The sequence below is a fragment of the Cricetulus griseus genome, chromosome 7, assembly GCF_003668045.3.
Source record: "Cricetulus griseus strain 17A/GY chromosome 7, alternate assembly CriGri-PICRH-1.0, whole genome shotgun sequence".
In the NCBI taxonomy this organism is placed as follows: domain Eukaryota; kingdom Metazoa; phylum Chordata; class Mammalia; order Rodentia; family Cricetidae; genus Cricetulus; species Cricetulus griseus.
Genome location: NC_048600.1, coordinates 133770413 through 133791364, shown reverse-complemented (window position 1 = coordinate 133791364; position 20952 = coordinate 133770413). Strand labels below are relative to the sequence as shown.

At 45.0% G+C, this 20952-nt stretch overlaps 1 protein-coding gene across 1 annotated transcript in view; it reads right to left on the bottom strand.

The window, feature by feature from the left end:
* Positions 1-1761: 1761 nt before the first annotated feature.
* Foxk2 (forkhead box K2) overlaps positions 1762-20952 on the bottom strand; it is a 54733-nt gene continuing 35542 nt past the window's right edge. The window contains exons 5-11 of the mRNA XM_027425858.2: positions 20164-20311; positions 16843-16989; positions 11220-11413; positions 10408-10583; positions 9094-9390; positions 8251-8460; positions 1762-4886 (exon numbers count right to left, since the gene is read on the bottom strand). Coding sequence (XP_027281659.2) covers positions 4690-4886; positions 8251-8460; positions 9094-9390; positions 10408-10583; positions 11220-11413; positions 16843-16989; positions 20164-20311 — 1369 coding nt within the window. The 3' untranslated portion in view covers positions 1762-4689. The remainder of the gene's footprint in view (positions 4887-8250; positions 8461-9093; positions 9391-10407; positions 10584-11219; positions 11414-16842; positions 16990-20163; positions 20312-20952) is intronic.

Sequence of the window (20952 nt, the reverse complement as noted above, 5' to 3'; positions counted from 1 at the left end):
TGTGGGTGGCAGAGCAAGGGTGAGGAGGAGGACACTCCTAACACTACCTGCTCCTCAGATTGGTGCTTGACTCTGAGAAAAGACTGACAGTGTTTTCGAACATCCAGTGTTGGTTGGGCCTTGACCCAATGGGGTACATGTGAATGCCAGCACTTCCAGAAGCTCCTGATTGGCTGTTTTTCCTAGGTGTGGCCCTAACATCTGAGGACCTCCACACAGGTGCTGAAACCCAGCTTCAGTCCTTTGTAAAGAGGCGGTTTGTTCCGCTTGTTCTATATCTCATCAATGGTGTTCTTTTGCCCTTTAAATTCTCCACTTCTGCTTAGTATCCCTCCATGAACCTAAGATGACTGTAGTCTCTCCCCGTTGACCTACAATGGCTGTAGAAGTCTCCATCCATGACCTAAGATGACTGTGGTCTTCCATGGAGCTAAGTTGAGTAGTCTCTAGCTATGGACATGACCACATCCAGTTCCTTTTGGTTTTTCGAGATAGGGTTTCTCTGTGTAACCACCCTAGCTGTCCTTAAACTTTCTGTAGAACTCAGATCTGTTTTTATGTACATTCAGGTCATATTGGCGCTGATAGCTGTCCTCTTTCAGTTTTGAGCTTTCTTTGGTCATTTGTGCTTTACTTTAGCAAAACAGACCTTGTGTAGCCACACCTATGTTTGTGTGTGGGAGGGGTTCTCCCAGCCTGTCCTGAGCTGTATGCACTGCTTGGACAGTTCACAGATCCTTCAGGTCAGTTTTGCCCTGATGGCTGCAGATAATTGTGGGGTGCAGTATTACAGGGGATCTCTAACTCCCTGTGCATGTTGGTATCCCCAGATTATCTCCCAGGCACTCTGTTTCTGCCATTTGTTAAGACTCAGGTTTTGGCCTCCTGTACACAACTGGTTCAGGTTGGAGCCTTAACAGAAAGACAAAGGGGCAACAGGAAACATAATTGGACCCCACCAGCCAGCATCCCATATCCCACCCCACCCCCTTGAGCAGGTCTCACGTAGCCTAGAATGGCTTCAAACGTGCTATGAAGTCAAGGATGACCTTCAGTTTCTGATTGTCCTGCCTGTACCTTCTGAGGGCTAGGATTACAGGATTATCACCTCTATGTGTGAAGTTCTGTGGATCAAATCCAGACTTGTGCATGCAAGGCAAACATTTTACCAACCAACCCTCCCAATTCCTTGCCAAGGTCCTAAATCCTCAATGTTGCTAATGCCACTGCTTACCAGAGCATTGTGGGCTTCTACTGTCGCCTGTATGGGAGCACATTCTCAGGATGCTGCCCATGTGTAAGGGTTTCTAGTACATACACCGACTGCCCAGGTATAGATCAGGACACTGTCACCTTACTTTAAGTTCTCCTGGCTTGGATCATGCATTCCCCAACCTACTCTTTCAGCCCTGGGACAGCAACTGGGAGATCATCACATCATAATCTCAGCATCTGTATACCTTTTTGGCAAACATTTTATTTCACTATTTCTTGTTTTCAATACCTTGATCCTTAGGCCAAAGGGCAAGCACTGGGGAGGGGGGGGCACACTAACAACCACAACTTAAATCTCTTAAACTCTAACATAAGGAAACCCCAACATTGGATACCACACAGCTGCCTGTCCAGCTGTAGCTATCATGAAGACACTGCTCTCACCCCTGAGGAAGCCTGTGCTGCTGTCCAGGTAAAGTCTCCCCAGCACAAGCTAAGAAGATAGATATGTCTACTTATCAAAAGACAATGATACTCTGTATCCAATTAAAATTAATAAAAATATTTTATTGAATTTCAGGAACTTGGTACTTGTTAAAAATTCCAAATCTTTGCACACAGATCACCACTTCTGCTTACTCTGGAACAGCAGATGCTTGGACTTACGATTGTCAGTTCTCTCCTTGTGTCACATGGCATAGAAAACCCAAGTCCTGATGCTCCCCAACCCCTTCTGAACTACTGAAGCTACTCTGTGACCAGCCCCCCAGCAGAGGACAAGGAATTAGGGTGGGGTATTTACGGAAACCAGCTGCTGTCTGTGCACACATTCTGTAGTGTGGGGAATATCTACACAAAGCACGCCACACACATTCTGGAATGCACTGTACCCAGGACACAGGTAAGTTTCCCTTTGTGTTCTGTGTGGTTCAAGCCAAAGCTACTGAAGTTATCTAGTCCCTGAGGGAGCTCAGAAGTTTGGTAAAGGTCAAAGAGAGACTCCTTAAGCATTCAACACTGAGATGCCACAGTGAACCTGGGAACTGCTGCAAGCTACTTATAGTATCAGGGTCATATATGTCCCCACATGAGACAACTGTTGGGGGCTAAAGCACATGAGTCCAGCCCTGGTGTGCAGAGGGCCTTCTGGAAACTCAAGATGAACATAAACTAAAGCAGTGCCTTCAACACCGAAGAAACAGTACTCTGTTCATCTACAACTTAGCTTCTGCCCTCTCCTTGACAGCTTACATTCCTATGCACCAAAGCAGCAGCAAGGCCGATACAGCAGCAAGGAGAAAAGAGGAGTGTGTGCCTGTGGCTGCACAGGCTCACTTCACTCACTTGAAACTGAGAGTGTGGCCTTAAAAAAGAAAATCCTCCTTCCATCTTCAAAATTTTTCTATGATCCGCTAAAAGAAACCCCTGCAGACTCAGAAGGTCTGTTTGGAGCTCAGAGGTAACGAGTCTGCAGACTTCACTCACATAGGGAACTTCTACCCAAGTCCTGGTCAAGCATGCTACACACACATGTCTCCAGACACACAGTGTGTTCAGTTGGTAGTACCTGAGCCCACCCCACCAGGGTGGTCTCCTGCTAGAGTACCACATGAACTGAGGCCCGTATGGACCTACATGCTGGGCACAATACAACCCAAAGTACTTTGCAAATTACAAACCTTTAAGAAATACACATTCCAAGGTTACCTGCAAGATGGTAAAGGAGGCAGACTGCCGCTTGGAGGGGCTCCAGTCCCCCAGGCTGCAGTCCAAAGGCAGACTGCTGTGGGTACACACATGTTCTCACTCATGTGATGTCTCACCTTTATTGTTTAAGTGGCTGAGTTATATAAATCCAGCTTGTGTGTCCATAACGTCAACACGCATCATCTGCAATAGCATTGTGACAGCTCCATACTGTGGGTGAAGCAATACTTAGAACAGACTTATCATATTTGGTCTTTATGTAAATAATGTTTTAAATTGCCTAAATATACCATTCTGAGCCATTTCATTCTACCAGGAAAATACAGGGTTTTCCCCCCTCTCTTAAAAAAAATTAAATACCAAAATAACTACATTTAAATAAATAACGTTATGATGATGACATTTAAAAAAAAAAAAAAAAAAACAAACTCACAATGAGGCTAACGCCCTCTGCCTGCTGCTCAGCTCTTAAGTCCAGAATGCTCTGGAAAGGTGAGCGGTGATCCTGAGTGTGGGCTGGGCTGCTGGCCTCCCACCTCTCCTCACCCTTCCCTCTTAAACTTTACTTACTATATGATATAAGTCAGACTTAGTGTGGGACTTCATTCTGAAAAGCCAGAAAAACCTCTTGAGAATCAGAAAAATGGCCTGGATGCTTGATACTTGGCTGGTGGGTCTTCCAGACCCTCAAGTTAACTGGCAACATCTCGACAGCTCTTGCCATGAGTGTGCCATGCAGATAACCAGTCAGATGTCAGAAGCCAGAGCTGACCCCTAAGACTCCCCAGGTTCTGGGAGAGATCTATGACCTTGGTCTGAAAAGGTGTGACAAAAGCCTGGATCTGTTTCCCAAGGGAGGGACAAAGGGATCTGTTGCTTTAAGCATACACAATATGTAGGAGACTCATTTTACTAGCGTGGGAAATTACGCCAAGGACAAAGTCAACATAAAGAAACAGACAACAAAACCCACAAGAGCAGGTACGCGCAGCCCAGAGGCCAGAAGGGGTCCCTTGTCCCGATGCCCCTGGCCTCATGGATCCATGCAGCCTCAGTCCACCCACCCTCTACAGGGCAGGTCAAATTCATCAGTAACTGCTCTGAACAGAAATGGGCAAGTAGGTGTCCTAAGAGAGTGCCACCCAAACACAGGCAGGAAAGACTAGAGCAAACCATCCCATGGGCTGAAAACAAACCACAGAAACAAACAGAATGACATTCTTTCCCCCAAATGAATCTCAAATTTCCAGAGTAGAAATGGAGTGAAATGAAATGTCAAAGACCCCATTATTTAGTTAAGAAAGGACATCTCCAAGTACTCTAATTCCACATGTGGACAACAAAATACTGTCTTGTCTCTCAGTCGCAGCCAGCAGGTCCTATGAGGGCAGCAGGTGGCTGTGGCTCTGTCCCCTAAGGAAAGCCAGAGAGATCCACTTGCAACAGGTGCTGCATCCACACAAGAGATTCAGTCCTTTGTGACCTGGAGTTCTTGCTTGTAGTAAAAGCTGAGCCCACAGCCCAGCGAGTGCTCTGTAGGAGACACCACCTCTGGAACCAGGGTTGCTGTTGTGGGTCTGTTCAAGTGTAACTTGTCTTTAAATTAAGGAGTTTTAAGGCCACCTGGGTTCGTGTTTTCAGTGCTAAGAGGTGAAGTCCAACCGCAGGGCCCTTTACCCACTGAGGATACGCTCCCTGCTTCAGTAAGAGGCAGCATCTCCTTTTGGCACCACAAAGTTGACGTCTGAAGAAAAGGTCTCCCAGCAGCTAGTTCTGGATCCCCTTTTCTCTCATAGCTGCTGGTGGTGCATCCATGCTCAGGGCAATGACAATGCTCTCGCCATCTTCTGCTTTAATTCGCTTGAGCTCCGGCTGCTCTGCCTGGTCGCCATTCTGGCGCTTTGTGGGCAGGGATGCTGATGCTGATGCATGGGTTGCCAACATATGGAGAGGACTCGCAACTGCTGAAGAGGAGACAGTGGATCAGAACCCCATGCTATTGCATAAATGCTTGACAACAAAGCCCACCCTGGCACTCCAAGTCTCCTGAGCCTTGTACAGAACCCCAAGGATGGCCCTGCAGGCCAAAGGCAGCGGAGCCTGAGCAGAGGAAATTGGGAGACGTGCGGCAGGCAAAACCTGGCTAGTGGGTATTTCCATAACAAGGATAACTTGTAGCTTCTAAAAACGCACAAGCTACTCAAGAGCTCAGTGTTATCAAGACAGAGTGGCTTCTATTCACCTGGAGGACAGAAAGCTGTTCCTTCCAAGGAGGAAATAGTTATTCTATTTCCTCCTTGGAAGGAACAAGAGCTTTTTCTCACATGTTCAAGCCAGCATCTAAAGCATTTGTCTGTAAAGAAGATATGCTTACACTAGCAAGGTAACTTAGAACTTGCCACCACACCTGAGAACCTGATTTCCATACTCAGAACATACATGGTGGAAAGGGAAAACTGATCCCCACCCACATTTGCCCTCTGACCTGCATGTGTACCTCTCCCCTGCATACAAAAAGTGTCTTTGGGGGGAACACACCTCCAGGAGATTGCCACAGCTCCTCCACCCCCCCTCTTTTTTTTTTTTTTTTTCTTTTTTGATAGTCTCACTATGTAGCTTTGGCTGCCCTGGAACTCAGAGATCTGCCTCCCTCTGGCCCCAGAGTGCCAGAATTAAAGGAGTGCAACAGCAACCCAGCACTGTTTTAAAGGCTAAACTTGGAGCTGAAGCAGCAGGCAGTCATGTGTGTCAACTTCTCTTAATGAACCACAGAACCTAGGCATCAGAATGACCTATTGTCTATAGGAGATAAACACTGAACAAAGTACATTACCCACCAACCTAGATGGGTCTCACGACATTAACTGAAGAACAAGACTGAGGACTCTCAGTGAAGACAGAGTCCTGCTCCATCCACTTAGCCCTTACACTGCAGCAATCCACCAGGGAACAAGAAGCAAGCTACACAACCCAGGAAGAGTACACCAGCTGCCTAACTTCAGAGCAGCTTACTGCCTAGGGAGGGAAAGAACCCTGTCCTCCAGCTCAGGTACAGACACTTTAGAGCAGAGCACCATGGCTCCACAGACACCAGTTAAATATGATTAAGCATGAACACAGCTGCAAAGAAGTGAAGACCCTGCTCCCGTCACACACACAGCCTGGTTGTTTTTATTACTTGTTTAAGGCTAGGGTGGAACCCACAGGGTTATGTGCTAGCCAAGCTCTGTTACAGCCCTACCCCATTGCACATGCAGCATGAGCTGCCATGGGACCTTGGGAACACAGGTTAAAGTCTGGGGAAGGCATATCCGATGATCAGTGGCAGCCCTGTCATCAAGCTGCCAAGGAGAAAACACTAGCCACCCTTTCCAGCTCTTCCTGATGTAATAAACCCAGAGCTTGGCAAGCTGCCTAATCGTCCCTAAAGTGTGCAGGACGGAAGCACTGAGGGCCTGGGCTTGTGCCCTAGGCATCCTCAAGCCCAGGCTATCTCCAGCCTGTCTTGGAACTCAAATCATGAGTCCACAGCCTCAAGTCCGAGGTGGTCTTCCTGGCTCCCACAAAGATTCTGCCCTGCCACTCCCTGAGCTGTGAGAAAAAAGAAGACATGAATCCAACATTAGCAGGAGAGCCTCCCCACCCAACTCAAGTCTTTGAAACTGGGAGCACTGTGCAAAGAGCAGGAATTTCTGCGCTGGCTCTCACTGCACCCCCACCTCTTGCGAGGGTTTGCAGATAGACCACAGAGGGTTAACTGGAAAAAGATGTGCACACACAAATACATGTATCTGGGAAGTGTCCTGGAGCACCAATGCAGGACACAATGTTACAGCTGCTGCTTCAGTCACAGCCACTGCAACAGCACAAGGCAGGACTTTCACATGAGGACTAATCTCTCAGTGAGTGACACATTATGAGAGACTGCCTGCATTATTTAAAACAAAACAAAACAAAACACCTGGCTGGCCAGGCTGTGGTGGCGCACACCTTTAACCCCAGTACTTGGGAGGGAGAGGCAGGTGGATCTGAGTTCCAGCCCAGCCTGGTCTACAGAGTGAGTTCCAGGACAGCCAGGGCTACAGAGAAACCCTGTCTCAAGAAAACAATAACAACAACAAAAACCAGCCAAACAAACAAACCACAACCTGCAATCCTGCCTTCTGACACGTCAGCAGGAAGGTCTTCAATGGTAGGTGGAGCCTTGATATTGAACTGGCCAAAACCCCTAGGAGCCAGTAATTCTGTGCTCTTTATGGATTCTCTAGTGTTGGATACTATTATAGTTTAAGTACAATTAGTAATTTTGAGAACCATGACAGACCAGTGAGACATTCTTCAGTCCAGCCACAGAAAGCAGTAGTGTACAAGCACAGCCTGGAGGAGGCAGGTACACGGCTCACAGCCTGGGCAACAGGTGGCTAGAGACTCAGACAGGGTGACCTCATGGAAACAACATCAGTGCATTCTGAAAAGAATCCCTTTGCTTCAGGGTAAAGGAAGCAGCAGGTTGGGTAGGAGCATGGGGTCCACATTTAGTCTTGGAAGTACACAGAGCTCCATTTATTCATCTTAAAATGTGCATAAATGCTGGGTTTAGTGGTGTACATCTTTAATTCTGGCACTCAGGCTCCAGTGAGGTGGATTTCTTTAAGTTCAAGGCCAGCTGGTCTACATAGCAAGTTCTAGGCCAATCAGGCTACAGAGACCCTATCTCAAAAATTTTAAAAAGAGGTTGCCTGAGGATATAGCTCAGTGATACAGTTCTTACTTGGAATGTTCAATCCCCAGTACCACAAAATTACTAACTGAAAAAATAAAGCTTACTTTCTATGGTTGGCAGATGGCTCAGTGGTTAAGAGCACTGGCTGCCCTTCCAGAAGATTGAAGCTCAATTCTTAGCACCCATATGATGGCTCACAACCATCTATAATTCCAGTCCCAGGGGACCCAGCACCTCTCACCTCCATGACTCAGTGGTTAAGAACACTGGCTGCCCTTTGAGAGAAACCATCTTCAATCCCCAACACCCACAAGGCAGCTAACAACTGTCTGCAACTAGTTCCGGGGATCTGACACCCTTTTCTGGCCTACTTGGGCACTGGATGAATGTAGTACCCAGAAGTACATACAGGCAAAATACCCATACACACAAAATAAAAATAAATAAATGAAAATAAAATGGCTTCAAAACTCAAACGTTTCTATAGACAAAAATACAAAGTCAAATTAGAACCAAACATGGAATGCTTATTTCCACGAGTTCAGAACCTCTGCTCCCAGCTGAAACTCCCAGAGAGCCAGGGAGGGCCACGAACAAATGCTTACCGTTGTTCACCTGGCTGTGCACTGCTGTAGGCGTTGGTACCACATGAGTTCCATTTTGCGTTACAGTTTTTATTGGAAGCTGGTGTTGACCTAAAGGTGCCTGTTGTACTATGGTCACCGTCTGAACAGGGGCTCCCTGTGATGTCTGGATGATTCGGCTGGCAGCGCCTAGTGTGGCTGGGCTAATTGCAGGGACAGGCTCTACTTTCACTGGAATCAAAAGAAAGGAAGAGATGAAATAAATACTGCTGCAAAGCTGAGGTCACAGCAGTTTACAAACAAGTCACGATGGCGAGCCTAATTCCAATATGGGTGTCACAGGATGGCCACCCCAGATACTGTCCAGGGTAGGACAAGACTGCAAGTTAAACTGGGGCATAGCTTAGCCACAGAGCACTTGACTGACATCTGTACAAGGGTCTAGGTTTGTCACCTAGTACTGCAAAACTGTTTAAAAACAAGTAATGGGATGGAGAGATGGCCCCATGTCTGAGAGCACACACTACTTCCATAGAGGATCTGGTTTTGATTTCCAGCACCCATGTTGGTCAATAACTCTAGTTCTAAGAGGACCTCTGATCTCCAAGGATACCTGGATTCATGTGCACAAGCACGCACACACACACACACACACACACACCAAAAGCAATAAATAAATAAAAATGAGATCTTTAAAACCAAGTAACAGTGGGTTAGGGATGTAGCCTAGTTTCCTAGGATGTCCGTGGACCCAATTTCTAGCACTTGCCACCCCCAAAAACGAAGTAAAGAAACAAACACACAAAAACCAAGGAACATATTAAAACAGGCCAGGACAACTGAGCCTTCTGTCTCCTTGCTCACCTTTGACTTCTCTGTGGTCGCCATTCTCTTGCGGTTCTGCCTTAGGAGGAGCCAGCACCGCAGCCTGAGTGACCACAGCTTGTCCAGCAACTGTGTATGTGTTTGCTGGGGCCAGTCCAGCCACACTAGTGACTGACACTGCTGGTATCTGATGGACAACGTGTACCGTCTGCACCACAGGTGGCTGAGAGGTGGATGTGGTCACTGGGGTTGCAACAGTGTAGGTGACAGGCTTAATGGCCGGGGGTAGCTGCCGTTGGACAGTGATTAAGACGGGCTGACTAGAGAGAGGTGACCCTGTTGGGAGAAAACATGAGCAGTGTTTTAAGGCTTGCACTGCCCTTGGTCTTACAGTTCCCACACTAAGCTCTTACTAACATCAACACTACACTGTAAAATACAGAACATTACATGTAGTCTCTTTATTAAGATCCTTCAAGGTTTATTTTTGTTTACCCTTTTGACTGTTTTGCTTTCGTTTATGTCTGTGCACCATGTGTGCCTAGTGCCCACAGAGGTTAGAAGAGGGCATTGAATACTTTGGAACTAAGGTATGGATGGCTGTGAACCACAATGTGGTACTAGAAACCCAACCTGAACCCAAGTCCTCTGTAAGAGCAGAGAGTGCTCTTAACCACTGAGCCTTCTCTAACTATTAAACACTGCAAATTTTGCTTTGTTTTCATTTCTCACAATACCTCTCTATGGTTCTTCCTTCAAGAATATGTCCTATATGAGGGCCTAGAGACACGAGCCATCCTCATCCTTCGAGGACAGAGGTACAATGCTCAGAAGCAGACCCAGACTTTCAGAGTCACAAGTAGACATCAGCAGCTGAAGACCGGTGGAAGCTAGGGCTTCCCTGGGCCATCCGCCATACCTAGTAGTCAAAGTGTTTATCTTCCGACCTTACCCAGGCTCAGATTTTACTCTATATGATGGTTTTACAGGTAAACTGAGAATATCCATCTACTCACTAATGGATATATCTTTATTCCAATCAGTTGTTTATTGATTCTTCTGAGTTTTATTTTTAGAAACAGGGTTTCACTATGTATCCCAGGCTGGCCTTAACCTCACCACACTCAGACTTTGAGGGAGGGGGGGAGGGGGGAGGGGGGGAGGGGAGGGGGAGGAGGGAGGGGGGAGGGGAGGGGAGGGACTTCCCAGTGCCGCCAAGCTTTTCTGAAGCCTTCCACGTAACTGGTTCTATACAAAGCACCAGGCACAGGATGCAAAGCCGCCTGGGAATTTCACCACTGTTTCAGTGCCAAATTCAGGCATCTGCTGCCACTTCTCCTCCTGTACTCTTACCTGGTGCACTCTGGGCAAACCGCGCCTCCTGGATGACGGCAAGTTTGGGCTGTGCGGCACCAGGCTCAGGCTCCACGGGGGCTGGAGAGCCCTCCCTCGACAGGCTCTCAGGGGTCTGGGCGCCACTGGAGTGAGCAGACAACACTCCTGCATGGTTGGGAGAGGCTGGGGCACTCCTGGGTCACCAAAAGAAGACAGTGGGTTTTCACAGTGATGCCCTGGAAAGGAGTCCTCCATCCATCTCACTTTGTAAAGGGGAGGGAGCCTTCTGTCTCCTGCCAACTGAGTACACCTTTCCCATGCATGTCAGAGGCCGCTCAGTTCCATGAAAAGTCTGGCACCTCCCTGAGCAGTTCCTGGGCAGCCAGTCAGCAGGACTCAGCAGTGTGCAGACTGTGGGGCCTTAAGGCTTGTAGTAAGCTCATTTCTTTCCCATTAAAAACAGTGTCAGTAAGTTAAAAGTATCTTGTTTTAAAAATCAGGCAAATGAGAAATCTTGAGTTTACAGAACTGAAGGTGGCTTTAAAGAACTGTTTATGTGCCAAAGAAAGGAAAGGAAAACACCATGTGCCCACGACCTTGCCTACTGGGGTCTAATTTCTCTAAAATGAGCATCAAGTTCAAGGAAACAGCAAGCAATACAGATGGAACACATGACAGTAAGAAACAGAAACATGACCAGCCTTTCCCCAGTTCCCCACCCCAATGCCAGCAAGGGCACCACAGGCCTTCATTTTTGGGAAGAAGCTCTGCCAGCACACTGAGGTGTTATTACTGACCGTGGGTGCGGCCTCTGGTCCCTGTGTCCTTACCTAGAGGAGAGCGGTCCCAGGGGGGTTCTAAAGCAAGGCACGCCCCTAGGCCGTCTCTTCCTAAAAGCCTGCTCTACCAGCTTGCTCTCGGAGGCAGGATCTATCCTCCAGAAGGAGCCTTTGCCTGGTTCTTCCTGGGAACGTGGCACTTTGATGAAATAACGGTTCAGAGAGAGATTGTGGCGAATTGAATTCTATGAAACATAAAAAAATATGTAGAATTCATATAATTCTTTGTTGAGAAATGAAGATGAGCCCAAGCCTTAGTGTCCTGTAAAGCAGAAACCTAGATGCTCAATGCAGACACAACAGTGAGGCTTCAAGGCCCAGCCCGCCCTGGCTGAATGAGACTGCTCTGGGTTGGAGCCTTTGTGGCCTCAACTCAGGGAATCTCAGGAAGAGAGGGGACCTGGGCATGGGAAGGGCGAAGGCTCTGCAATCTCCCATTTCTACCCCATTTCAGGCAGGACACAGACCTGTCACTGCCTCCTTGACTTCTGTCAGGTGGAGTCAATACTAAATCGCCAACTCTTTCTGTTTGAAGACAAATAGCTGACACAAGCCACTCCTTTAAAAAATGCTTGTTATTTCATGTTTTTACACATAATTAATTAGCTGACAGAGTCTGCCATGCCATGTAAAGTATATTAGTATAGTATAAAGTATTTATTTTGCAAGTCAGCAAAGACCAGGAGTTATAACTGACTCCACCTTCCAGTTAAGTGCTTGGCTCTGTATTTTCGAAGTATATCCATGTGTTTATTTCATCTTCATCAAACTCCATCAAGGAAGCAGGAAAACAAAACAAAAACAAAAACAAAAACCCCTAAGCCATTATTCTTTCTTCTTCAAAAAGTTCAGCTTCAGGTTTTCCAAGAGTCTGAAACAGTGCCTGTTGTGACCTGAATGTGACCACACCACTGAAGTACATACAGGATGAAAAGTCATGAATTAACAGCTATTATATTCTTAGACCTTTGAGTATATTTAAAATAAAAATTCCAAAATGGTAATAACTCAAAATAAAATCCGGGGATATCCAAAAATCCCTAATTTTCTCAATTCCCTATTAACCTTCTAATAAAACTAACCATGGCATGAAGTTCTGACTTGTCTAATAAATGTTCAGCATTACTTTATAATCAATCCCAGGGAACTGTTCCAGAATCAACTAGTCCCAGGCAGGAAACAAGGCCTCTGACTATTCAGTGAACTGAGGGACATCTTGTGCAGAGTGAAGGGGCCTGGCTGTGTCTGACTGGATGAGGCTTACAATACTGCAACAAACCAAGATATGTGCTGTGATGTTTTGTTATCAGGTGTTGCTGACAACCAACCTTTCTTCCAATTCCAGAAAATCAAAGGGTTAGGACTGTTCTTGGTGCCCATCATACACAGAAGGCAAACCTTCACCAGCCGCATTCAGACCTTTCAGGTTTGGAGGAGAGGCAGAGTCAAAGGCTGTATGTTAAGAGAAGCAACCCAGACAAAGATGACACAGGCGCAATACCCCTAATTCAAAAACCCCAAATCACCAGGCATGGTGGCACATGTCTTTAATCCCAGAACTCAGGAGGCAGAGGCAGGCGGATCTCTGTGAGTTCAAGGCCAGCCTGGTCTACAGAACTAGTTCCAGGACAGCCAAGACTACACAGAGAGACCCTTGTCTCAAAACCCAAAAGAATAAACCAAAACAAAACAAAAACCCAAATCCAAAACACTAAGGGCAACATGATGCTCCAGTAGAAAATACACACTTGACCTCATGTGTCAAACTGCCATCAAGCATGGGCACACTAGAAATATTACATAAAATTACCTTCAGACTTTGCACAAGAAAAAATAACAAATGAATATCATGTTTAAGTTGGTTCTTTCCCCCAAGATACTGTGGTATGCACAGGCAAATATTCCAAAATCTGAATCATTCTGAAACCTGACAACAGATAAAGCCAGTCAACTTAAAAAAACTCTACCTGAAAAGGGAGATCCTTGCAGATGCCTGTACGTAAGCAGTTCCCTGTACTGAATTGAAGACTCTCACACTTAGATCACAAAGCCGCAGAATAGAGGATACTCACTCCACAGACCCCAGATACACTAGCCCATGGGAACAACTTAGTCTGCATGTTATTAGCATAGTGGGGAAATAGAAGCAGTAACTAGGATTTCCATCCACCATGAGCCCTGAAAGCTCCACTCATGGAGCATTTGGGATCAGGGAACTGGTACTTTCATTTTCATAGTATTTACAGAGTCCACCTAGTCTAGGTCTCCTTCCTCACCACCCTTGTCCAGAGAATCTGCAGACAGTGTGAGATCAAATTCATAAATGGTCACCTACAATCTCCAAGCCAACACTCTACAAATAGAAGTGACAAGACACTTAGTTCAGAGACAAACAGGAAAGCACCCATTCTCCTTATAATTTTAGGTGGTCAAGCCTAAGATTAATACGCCTTCAATCTGTTCTTACAAGTATGAAAATCCTAATTGATAGACTTGGGTGACCTATAAATCAGTGTAATCTTGAAAGCAATTCTTTGTCTTTCTTCAATGCTACACATAAAGAACAACTAAAACAAGCAATGTTCAGCTCTGAGCCTGCCTAGTAGGCTTCCGTCCTAGATTAATGCCTGAGCTCCTGATCCCACCACTCAGTGAGATCTCATCTGATGGGAACCCCAAACTAGCTCTGGCCCTCAGTCTTTTCATACTTTTTTTTATAGGTACAGTAAACATCCATCCAGGCTGGGTAAAATTATAAGTAATTATTTTGGAGGCAGGCAGGATAGTGCATTTGTAACCCCAGCTATTTAGAAGGCTTGAGGCAGGAATACCACAAGTTTGAGACCAGCATAGGCAACACAAACAAAAGAGACAAATATTCTTTCTATACAATCACTCAAACTGCTCCATTTCATGGTAGAATTTCCTCTGTAAATTAACAGAAAAGCTGTGTCAATGAGCAGATCCTGTAATATCCTACAAGTTAGACTGAAAGACAACCCTCTGGACACAGGGCTTTTAACACAATGCTAGAATAGCACTCAAGTGGAAACCCACTTCTGTGCCTGTGTGTATGGGGCCAGAAAACAGCCTTGAGGTTCATTCCTCAGGAGACAAACACATTGGTATTTTTTGAGACAGGGTCTCTGATAGGCTTGCCAAATAGGCCAGGCTGCCTGGCCAGTAGGTCCAAGGGAGATGGGTGCCGTCTGTACTCACTCCCTACCGCCTAGATCTTTAAGTGGATTCTGCGGATGGAAATCTTTGTGCACAAGTTGTAGCTGTTGATGTTTTTTAAACAACTGATTTATTTCTCCAGCCCTGGAAACCCAATTTTCTTAAGCAGGCTGTTCTGTTGAGAGGTCTCCCCACTCCCATCAAGGAAATGTCAGAGCAAGGTCTGACATACAGAGAGTTAAGTGATAGACTTTAGAAAGGCAGCTGGGCTCTCAAGGCAGAAAGAGACCAAATGAATGTGAATATCCCAAAGCCAAGGATAGGAGCAAGTTAAAAACGCATGCCCACGAGCTAAAACAGACTGCGGAGCAGGCAATCCCTCTCCCACTAAATTATCTGGAGCCAAGAGGCATGAAACATTCCTGGAACAGCCACACTCAGGTGAGAGGTGCAGTCATCTTTATGAACCTTCATCTGTACAGAGAAGAACATGTCTGAGTAAGTAACAGCAATTCAACAGTGAAGGCACTCTTACAGTCACACCATGCTTCCCTGCCTTTAGCAGTAGTGAAGTCACTGGCAGTTGCCAGCCAGCAAGACTCAAATCCAGGGTCATGTCCCAAATACTCATCTTACAGCACAAGTTGGCCTTGCCCTTCCAGGCTCTTCTGCAAGAAAACCTCATTGCTCAGAGATCCCTCAGGGCAATATATACCAGAAACACACAGACATAACCAACCACACTGAAGTCTTATGCAAGCTTTCAGAAATACGTGAACTGGTATTTCAAATAATCAGAATTTTGAACGTAAAAAAAAAAAAGGGGGGGGGGAGCTGGAGAGGTGGCTCAGAGGTTAAGACACTGACTGCTCTTCCAGAGGACCCGAGTTCAATTTCCAGCAACCACAACCACCTGTAATGAGATCTGGTGCCCTCTTCTGGTGTGCACGCATGCAGGTAACTGTATATGTAATAAACAAACAAACAAACAAATAAATATCTTAAAAAAACAAAAAAACATAGTCCTTAAGGACCTTCAGATGCTCACACTGACTGTATTCCATGGTCTCCTACGGAATAAAGTCAGTATTCCTTAGGACTTTTAAAAATCATCAATCATAGTGTTTGAAGGACAACTTCAATCTGTGGGCGCCAGGAAAGTGCTGACCATCAAACCTAGGACAAGCTGGGCAATTATTCTATTGGTGAGAAACATCGAGTCCACAGCCTATTCTCAGATTAAAAAATAGTCCATACAGCTGGAATTTAATATGTACTATGTTAAGGCCCTTGACACAGAATAGAATATGGCAATGTTCTCCAAATCCAGGGACTTCCTGGGGATTAGCACAGCTTGTGTACACCAGGAAAGGAAGGCTGGGAGACGAAGGTTTTCCTTTTCACTTTCTGTGATTACAGATCCCTTAAAATTCAATGCCAAGGACCTAGTTTTGCCGTGTTTGTACATATGCAAGTAAAAGGAGTTTTTAGAGCTGAGCATGGTAGCACACACCTTTAACCCTAGCACCCAGGAAACAAAGGCAGAAAGATCTCTGTGAATTCAAAGCCAGGCTGATTAATAGTCTTCTACAGCAGAATAAAATTTTCAAGTGTTTTTTTTTCCCTTTCAATAAACCACCCCACATACACCCACATTATATCCTCCACTGAACATTTAAAAAGAATTACCTTTACTCATCAAATCAAAGCCTCAATAATGCTGCTGTCATTTTTGGTTATTTTATGAATTAAAAAAAAAAAAACCCACAATAAATCTCTTTTATTGTTTTGTTTGCTTGTTTGCTAACATTCTGCATTCCAACTTACCCTTTCCCAAATCACCTCAACTTTGTAAATTTTCTACACATCTAGTAAATGGCAACACAGAACTGATACAGAGAAAAGCCTGTGCTGCTTATGATTTAAAACTTACAGGGAGGTGGTGCATACCTTTCACCCTTCCACTTGTGAGGCAGGGCCAGGCAGATCTCTGTGAGTTCAAGGCTAGCCTGGTCTACATAGTGAGTTCCAGAAGAATCAGAACTACATAGTGAGACCCTTTCTCAAAAAACAAACAAACAAACCAAAAATCAAAACCTACACAAACAACAACAAAACCATGCAGGGATCCCCAGCCCCAGAACAGCAACACTGTGAAGGTTCCTGAGATGGGTAGAACTCTGCAACTGTTCATCTCTGTACTATATACAGGCCACGTATAAAAACTACATTCTAAGGAAAAAGTTAGGATAACTTTATGCATCCCAGATAACAAAAGCATCAGTTTCAGTTTTCTTCACAACTGCTACTCCTTCTGTACATAAGAGAAGGGCACTGTGGGACTCCCTCCTCTAGTGACTTCTGGGGTGACATCCTTACTGGACAAGCAGGAGCTGCAACACACAGGATGAGAGAGAGCAAGCTGAAATGGACTTACCTGCCAGCCCTTGTCCGCAGTCCTGTAATATGGGTAGTTCTTAGTGATGTGCGTATAAATTCCATTTAGGGTGAGCTGTTTATCAGGAGCCATTGTAATTGCCTGTACTATCAACTGTGCATAGGAGTAAGGTGGCTTTGAGTCATCCTGTGTTAGAAAAAAAAAAAGCATCTAAGATTCAAGGGTATTCTTTTATACGCTCTTGCAACAGTGTTGTTGTTTTCCGAGACAGGGTTTCTCTGTAACCCTGGCTGTCCTGGAACTCACTCTGCAGACCAGGCTGGCCTCGAACTCAGAGATCCGACTGTCTCTGCTTCCCAAGTGCTGGGATTAAAGGCGTGCACCACCATCACCTGGCAACAATTTTAAAAGTAATATAATGGGGAAAATTTGAGAAAAGTAAATGGAAAACTACATGTAGAGTAGCATAGAAAGATTAAAAACCACTAAGGAGCCAGGAGTGGCGCACACCTTTATTCCCAGTACCGAGGAGGCAGAAGCAGACAGATCTCTGAGTTTGAGGCCAGCCTGGTCTACAAAGAGTTTCAGAACAGGTAAAGGTATTACACAGAGAAAAGCTATGGGGAGGGGGGGTAACCCAGGCATGACACAGGACTCGGGACACCACATAGGAGAAAATTTAAATGACAGGAGCAAAAAATAAAACTGATCAAAGCCAGACCACATGGTGGCTGACAGCCATCTGTCATGAGATCTGGTGCCCTCTTCGGTCATACAGGTATACTCAGTCAGAACACTGTGTGTGTGTGTGTGTGTGTGTGTGTGTGTGTGTGTGTGTGTAATAAATAATTGTTTTTAAAAAAGAAAGCAATCTGCAAAAGACTATATTCAAATGATACACTCATTCAGAGCACATATTCAATATAAGGCCTGGATTTGATCATCAGCACTGCAAGGATGCATATTGTTCACATATATTTTTATTTACTTGTTTAATGTGGGTATTTTACCTGCATGTATGTCTGTGTACTGTGTGCATGCAGTACAATGTAGGACAGAAGAAAGTCAGATCCCCCTTAGAATAGTATGTTAGCTACAATGTGGGTGTTAGGATTTGAACCCTTGTGCTCTGGAAGAGCAACTAGTATTCTTAACTGATGAGCTATGGCCGGGCATTGGTGGCGTACGCCTTTAATCCCAGTACTCGGGAGGCAGAGGCAGGCGGATCTCTGAGAGTTCAAGGCCAGCCTGGTCTCTAGAGCGAGTGTCAGGATAGGCTCCAAAGCTACACAGAGAAACCCTGTCTCGAAACCACCCCCCCCCAAAAAAAACAAAAAAAAAAAGCCTGCTGAGCTATGTCTCCAGACTTCCCCAACCCTGACTTTTATTTTTAGATTTTCCATAGCTTTTAAACAAACCATTATTGTGCTACATAGTAAGCTTAAAGTCAGCCTAAAGAATACAACCCTATCTAAAAAACCAAAACAAGAGCCAGGTGTTGGTGGCTCAAACCTTTAATCCCAGCACTTGGGAGGCAGAGGCAGGTGGATCTCATTGAGTTTAAGGTCAGCCTGGTCTACAGAGTGAGTTCCAGGACAGCAAGAATGGTCCCACATAGAAACCCTGTCTTCACAAAAAACAAAAACACAAACAAACAAAAAACCAAGAATAAGAACACTATCTCACTAGAGATGCACTTAGGGCTAAGGGCAAAATCAGAAGGCATAAAGCAACAGAGCTGATGAAGGAGAAGACAGCTGTGTCCTCGGAGCTGATGGTACAGATTTGTCAATTCTCCAGATGGAAAACCTTAACCATCCAACCAACGCCAGCATCCAGAAAGCTCCCACAGCCCACTTTAAATGGCTAACCTCATTTTGCTATCACTTAGGCCACAAAAGGCTCTGGCTAAGCACGTGAGCACACTCCTAGGTTCCAGGTAAAGAACCAGGGATAACAAGAACCTAACCGAGTCTGAGATGTGGCTGAACAGTTGTCCTTTACCATGTCAATGACTCAAGAGGTTCAAGTCTCCATCCCTGCCCAAATGGCCAATGTATTTCCTAGGGCTTTTTCTTACATCTCTAAGGGTGTTTGCATTTGTTCCAGGAGTCAGTTCTCTTCTATATGTTATGTGGGTCCCAGGAATCAAACTCAGATCTTCAGGTTTGGTGACAACTGCCTTTATCTGCTAAGCTATTTTGTTGGCCTTAAAAATGCTGTTTTTGTGTTTTTAGAAACAATGTCTCACTATGTACCTCCAGTAGCCTGAAATTTACTATATAGACTACAATGGTCTTGAACTCAGAGATCCTCCTGCCTCTCCCTCCCAAGTGCTGAAATTAAAGGCATACAGCACCATACTGAGCATAAAAATATTTTTATTTTTAAATAATTTAATATAGAAAATACCCAAACAGATGAAACAAATTTTGCAAAGTGAGCATTAAATATAGCCAGTACCCAGCAGCTCCTGCATGGCTTTAGTCTACAACTTCTAAGTCACAAAGACCACTATTAGTTCTGGCGATATAGTCACCACTTTTCTACTGTGATGTTTCAATCCACCATCTAAGATTGCCTCTGTGTGCACGAGGTACACAGCCATGACCTGCTCACTCCATGGCACTGTTGTGTTCTTTGCGAACATGTCAAAAATATAATGGAAGTAACAATATGTACAGACTGTTCTTTTTCTTAATACTGCAACAACAACAACAGCCTTTCTGTGTTACTACCAATTTCTTATATTCTGCTACACTGTGCCTACAGTTGCCCTGGGGTCCTCACATGTGTTTAAGGATTTAGAAAATACACTACAAACCATGATACTTACAGCATATTCAGAATTACACCAGAATTAAATCCATATAGATGCCTACTTCACCGATGTGGTGTACTGGTTAACTTTTGTCCACTTGACATAAACTAGGATCAATGGGGAAGAGGGAACCTCAATTGAGGAATTGCCCCTATCAGATTAGCCTATAGGAATATCTGTGGTGCATTTTCTTGATTAATTATTGATGTGAAAGGGGCCAACACACTGGCAGCAGTGCCACACCTGGGCAGTGACTCTGGGCTGTAAAAGCATGCAAAGAAAGCCAATACGCAGCACTCCTCTCACAGGCTCTGCTTTGGTTCCTGCTTCCTGCCCTGACTTTCCTCAGTAATGGACCATTATATGAAAGCATAAGGCAAACCCTTTCCTCCCACAAGTTGCTTTTGGTCAGTGTTTTATCACAGCAACAGGGAAACTGAACTAAAACAACATGGTATTCCTAAAAGGACTTGTCACACAGGTTATCAATGTCTACCTAACATTTCCCCAGGCCCAGTTACAAGACTATAGACATTTACCTTTGGGCTGTCTCCACCTGAAGCTTCTTTTTCATTTTCTGGCTGTGAATTGTCAGCCATTAAATTGAGGTCAGATGGTATCACACGGCCCATTTTGTACCCTGAAGATCCTGCTCCCCGGGGACTGGATGGGCAGGAGTTTGCAGCACTGTGAAAGAGAGGGGGAAAGTCTACTTTACAGCAAACATAGTATTGTTCTTCAATATAATCTGAGATTAGGGAAAACAAACATTTCTTTTTCTAAGATTTATTTATTATTTATTAGAATGTTTTGCCTGCATGTATGCTATGTGGGTACCTAAAGGAGGTCAGGAAATGGTGTTGGATCTCCTAGAACTGGAGTTACATTTCTCCAGTGCCAGTTATTCTTGAGACAGACCATCATTCTGTACTGCAAGTTGGTCTTAAACATGCAGCAATTTCTGGCCTTAATTTCTGAAGTACTGAAATTGTAAATATCATGTCTAGCTAAACTGGGAAAAAAGTAAAACAAAAGTAAAAAAAAGCTGGGCCGTGGTGGCGAACATCTTTTAATCCCAGCACTCAGGAGGCAGAGGCAGGTAGCTTTCTTTGAGTTCGAGGCCAGCCTGGTCTACAGAGTTAGTTCCAGGACAGCCAGAGCTACAAGAAGAAACCCTGTCTCAAAACAAACAAACAAACAAACAAACAAACAAACAAACCAACAACAAAAACGAACAAAAAATGAGAATAGCAGTATTTCCTAAGGGGGAAAAAAGTATTCCTAAGAATTCTCAGTGGGAGGCTGGAGAGATGGCTCGTTGCTTAAAA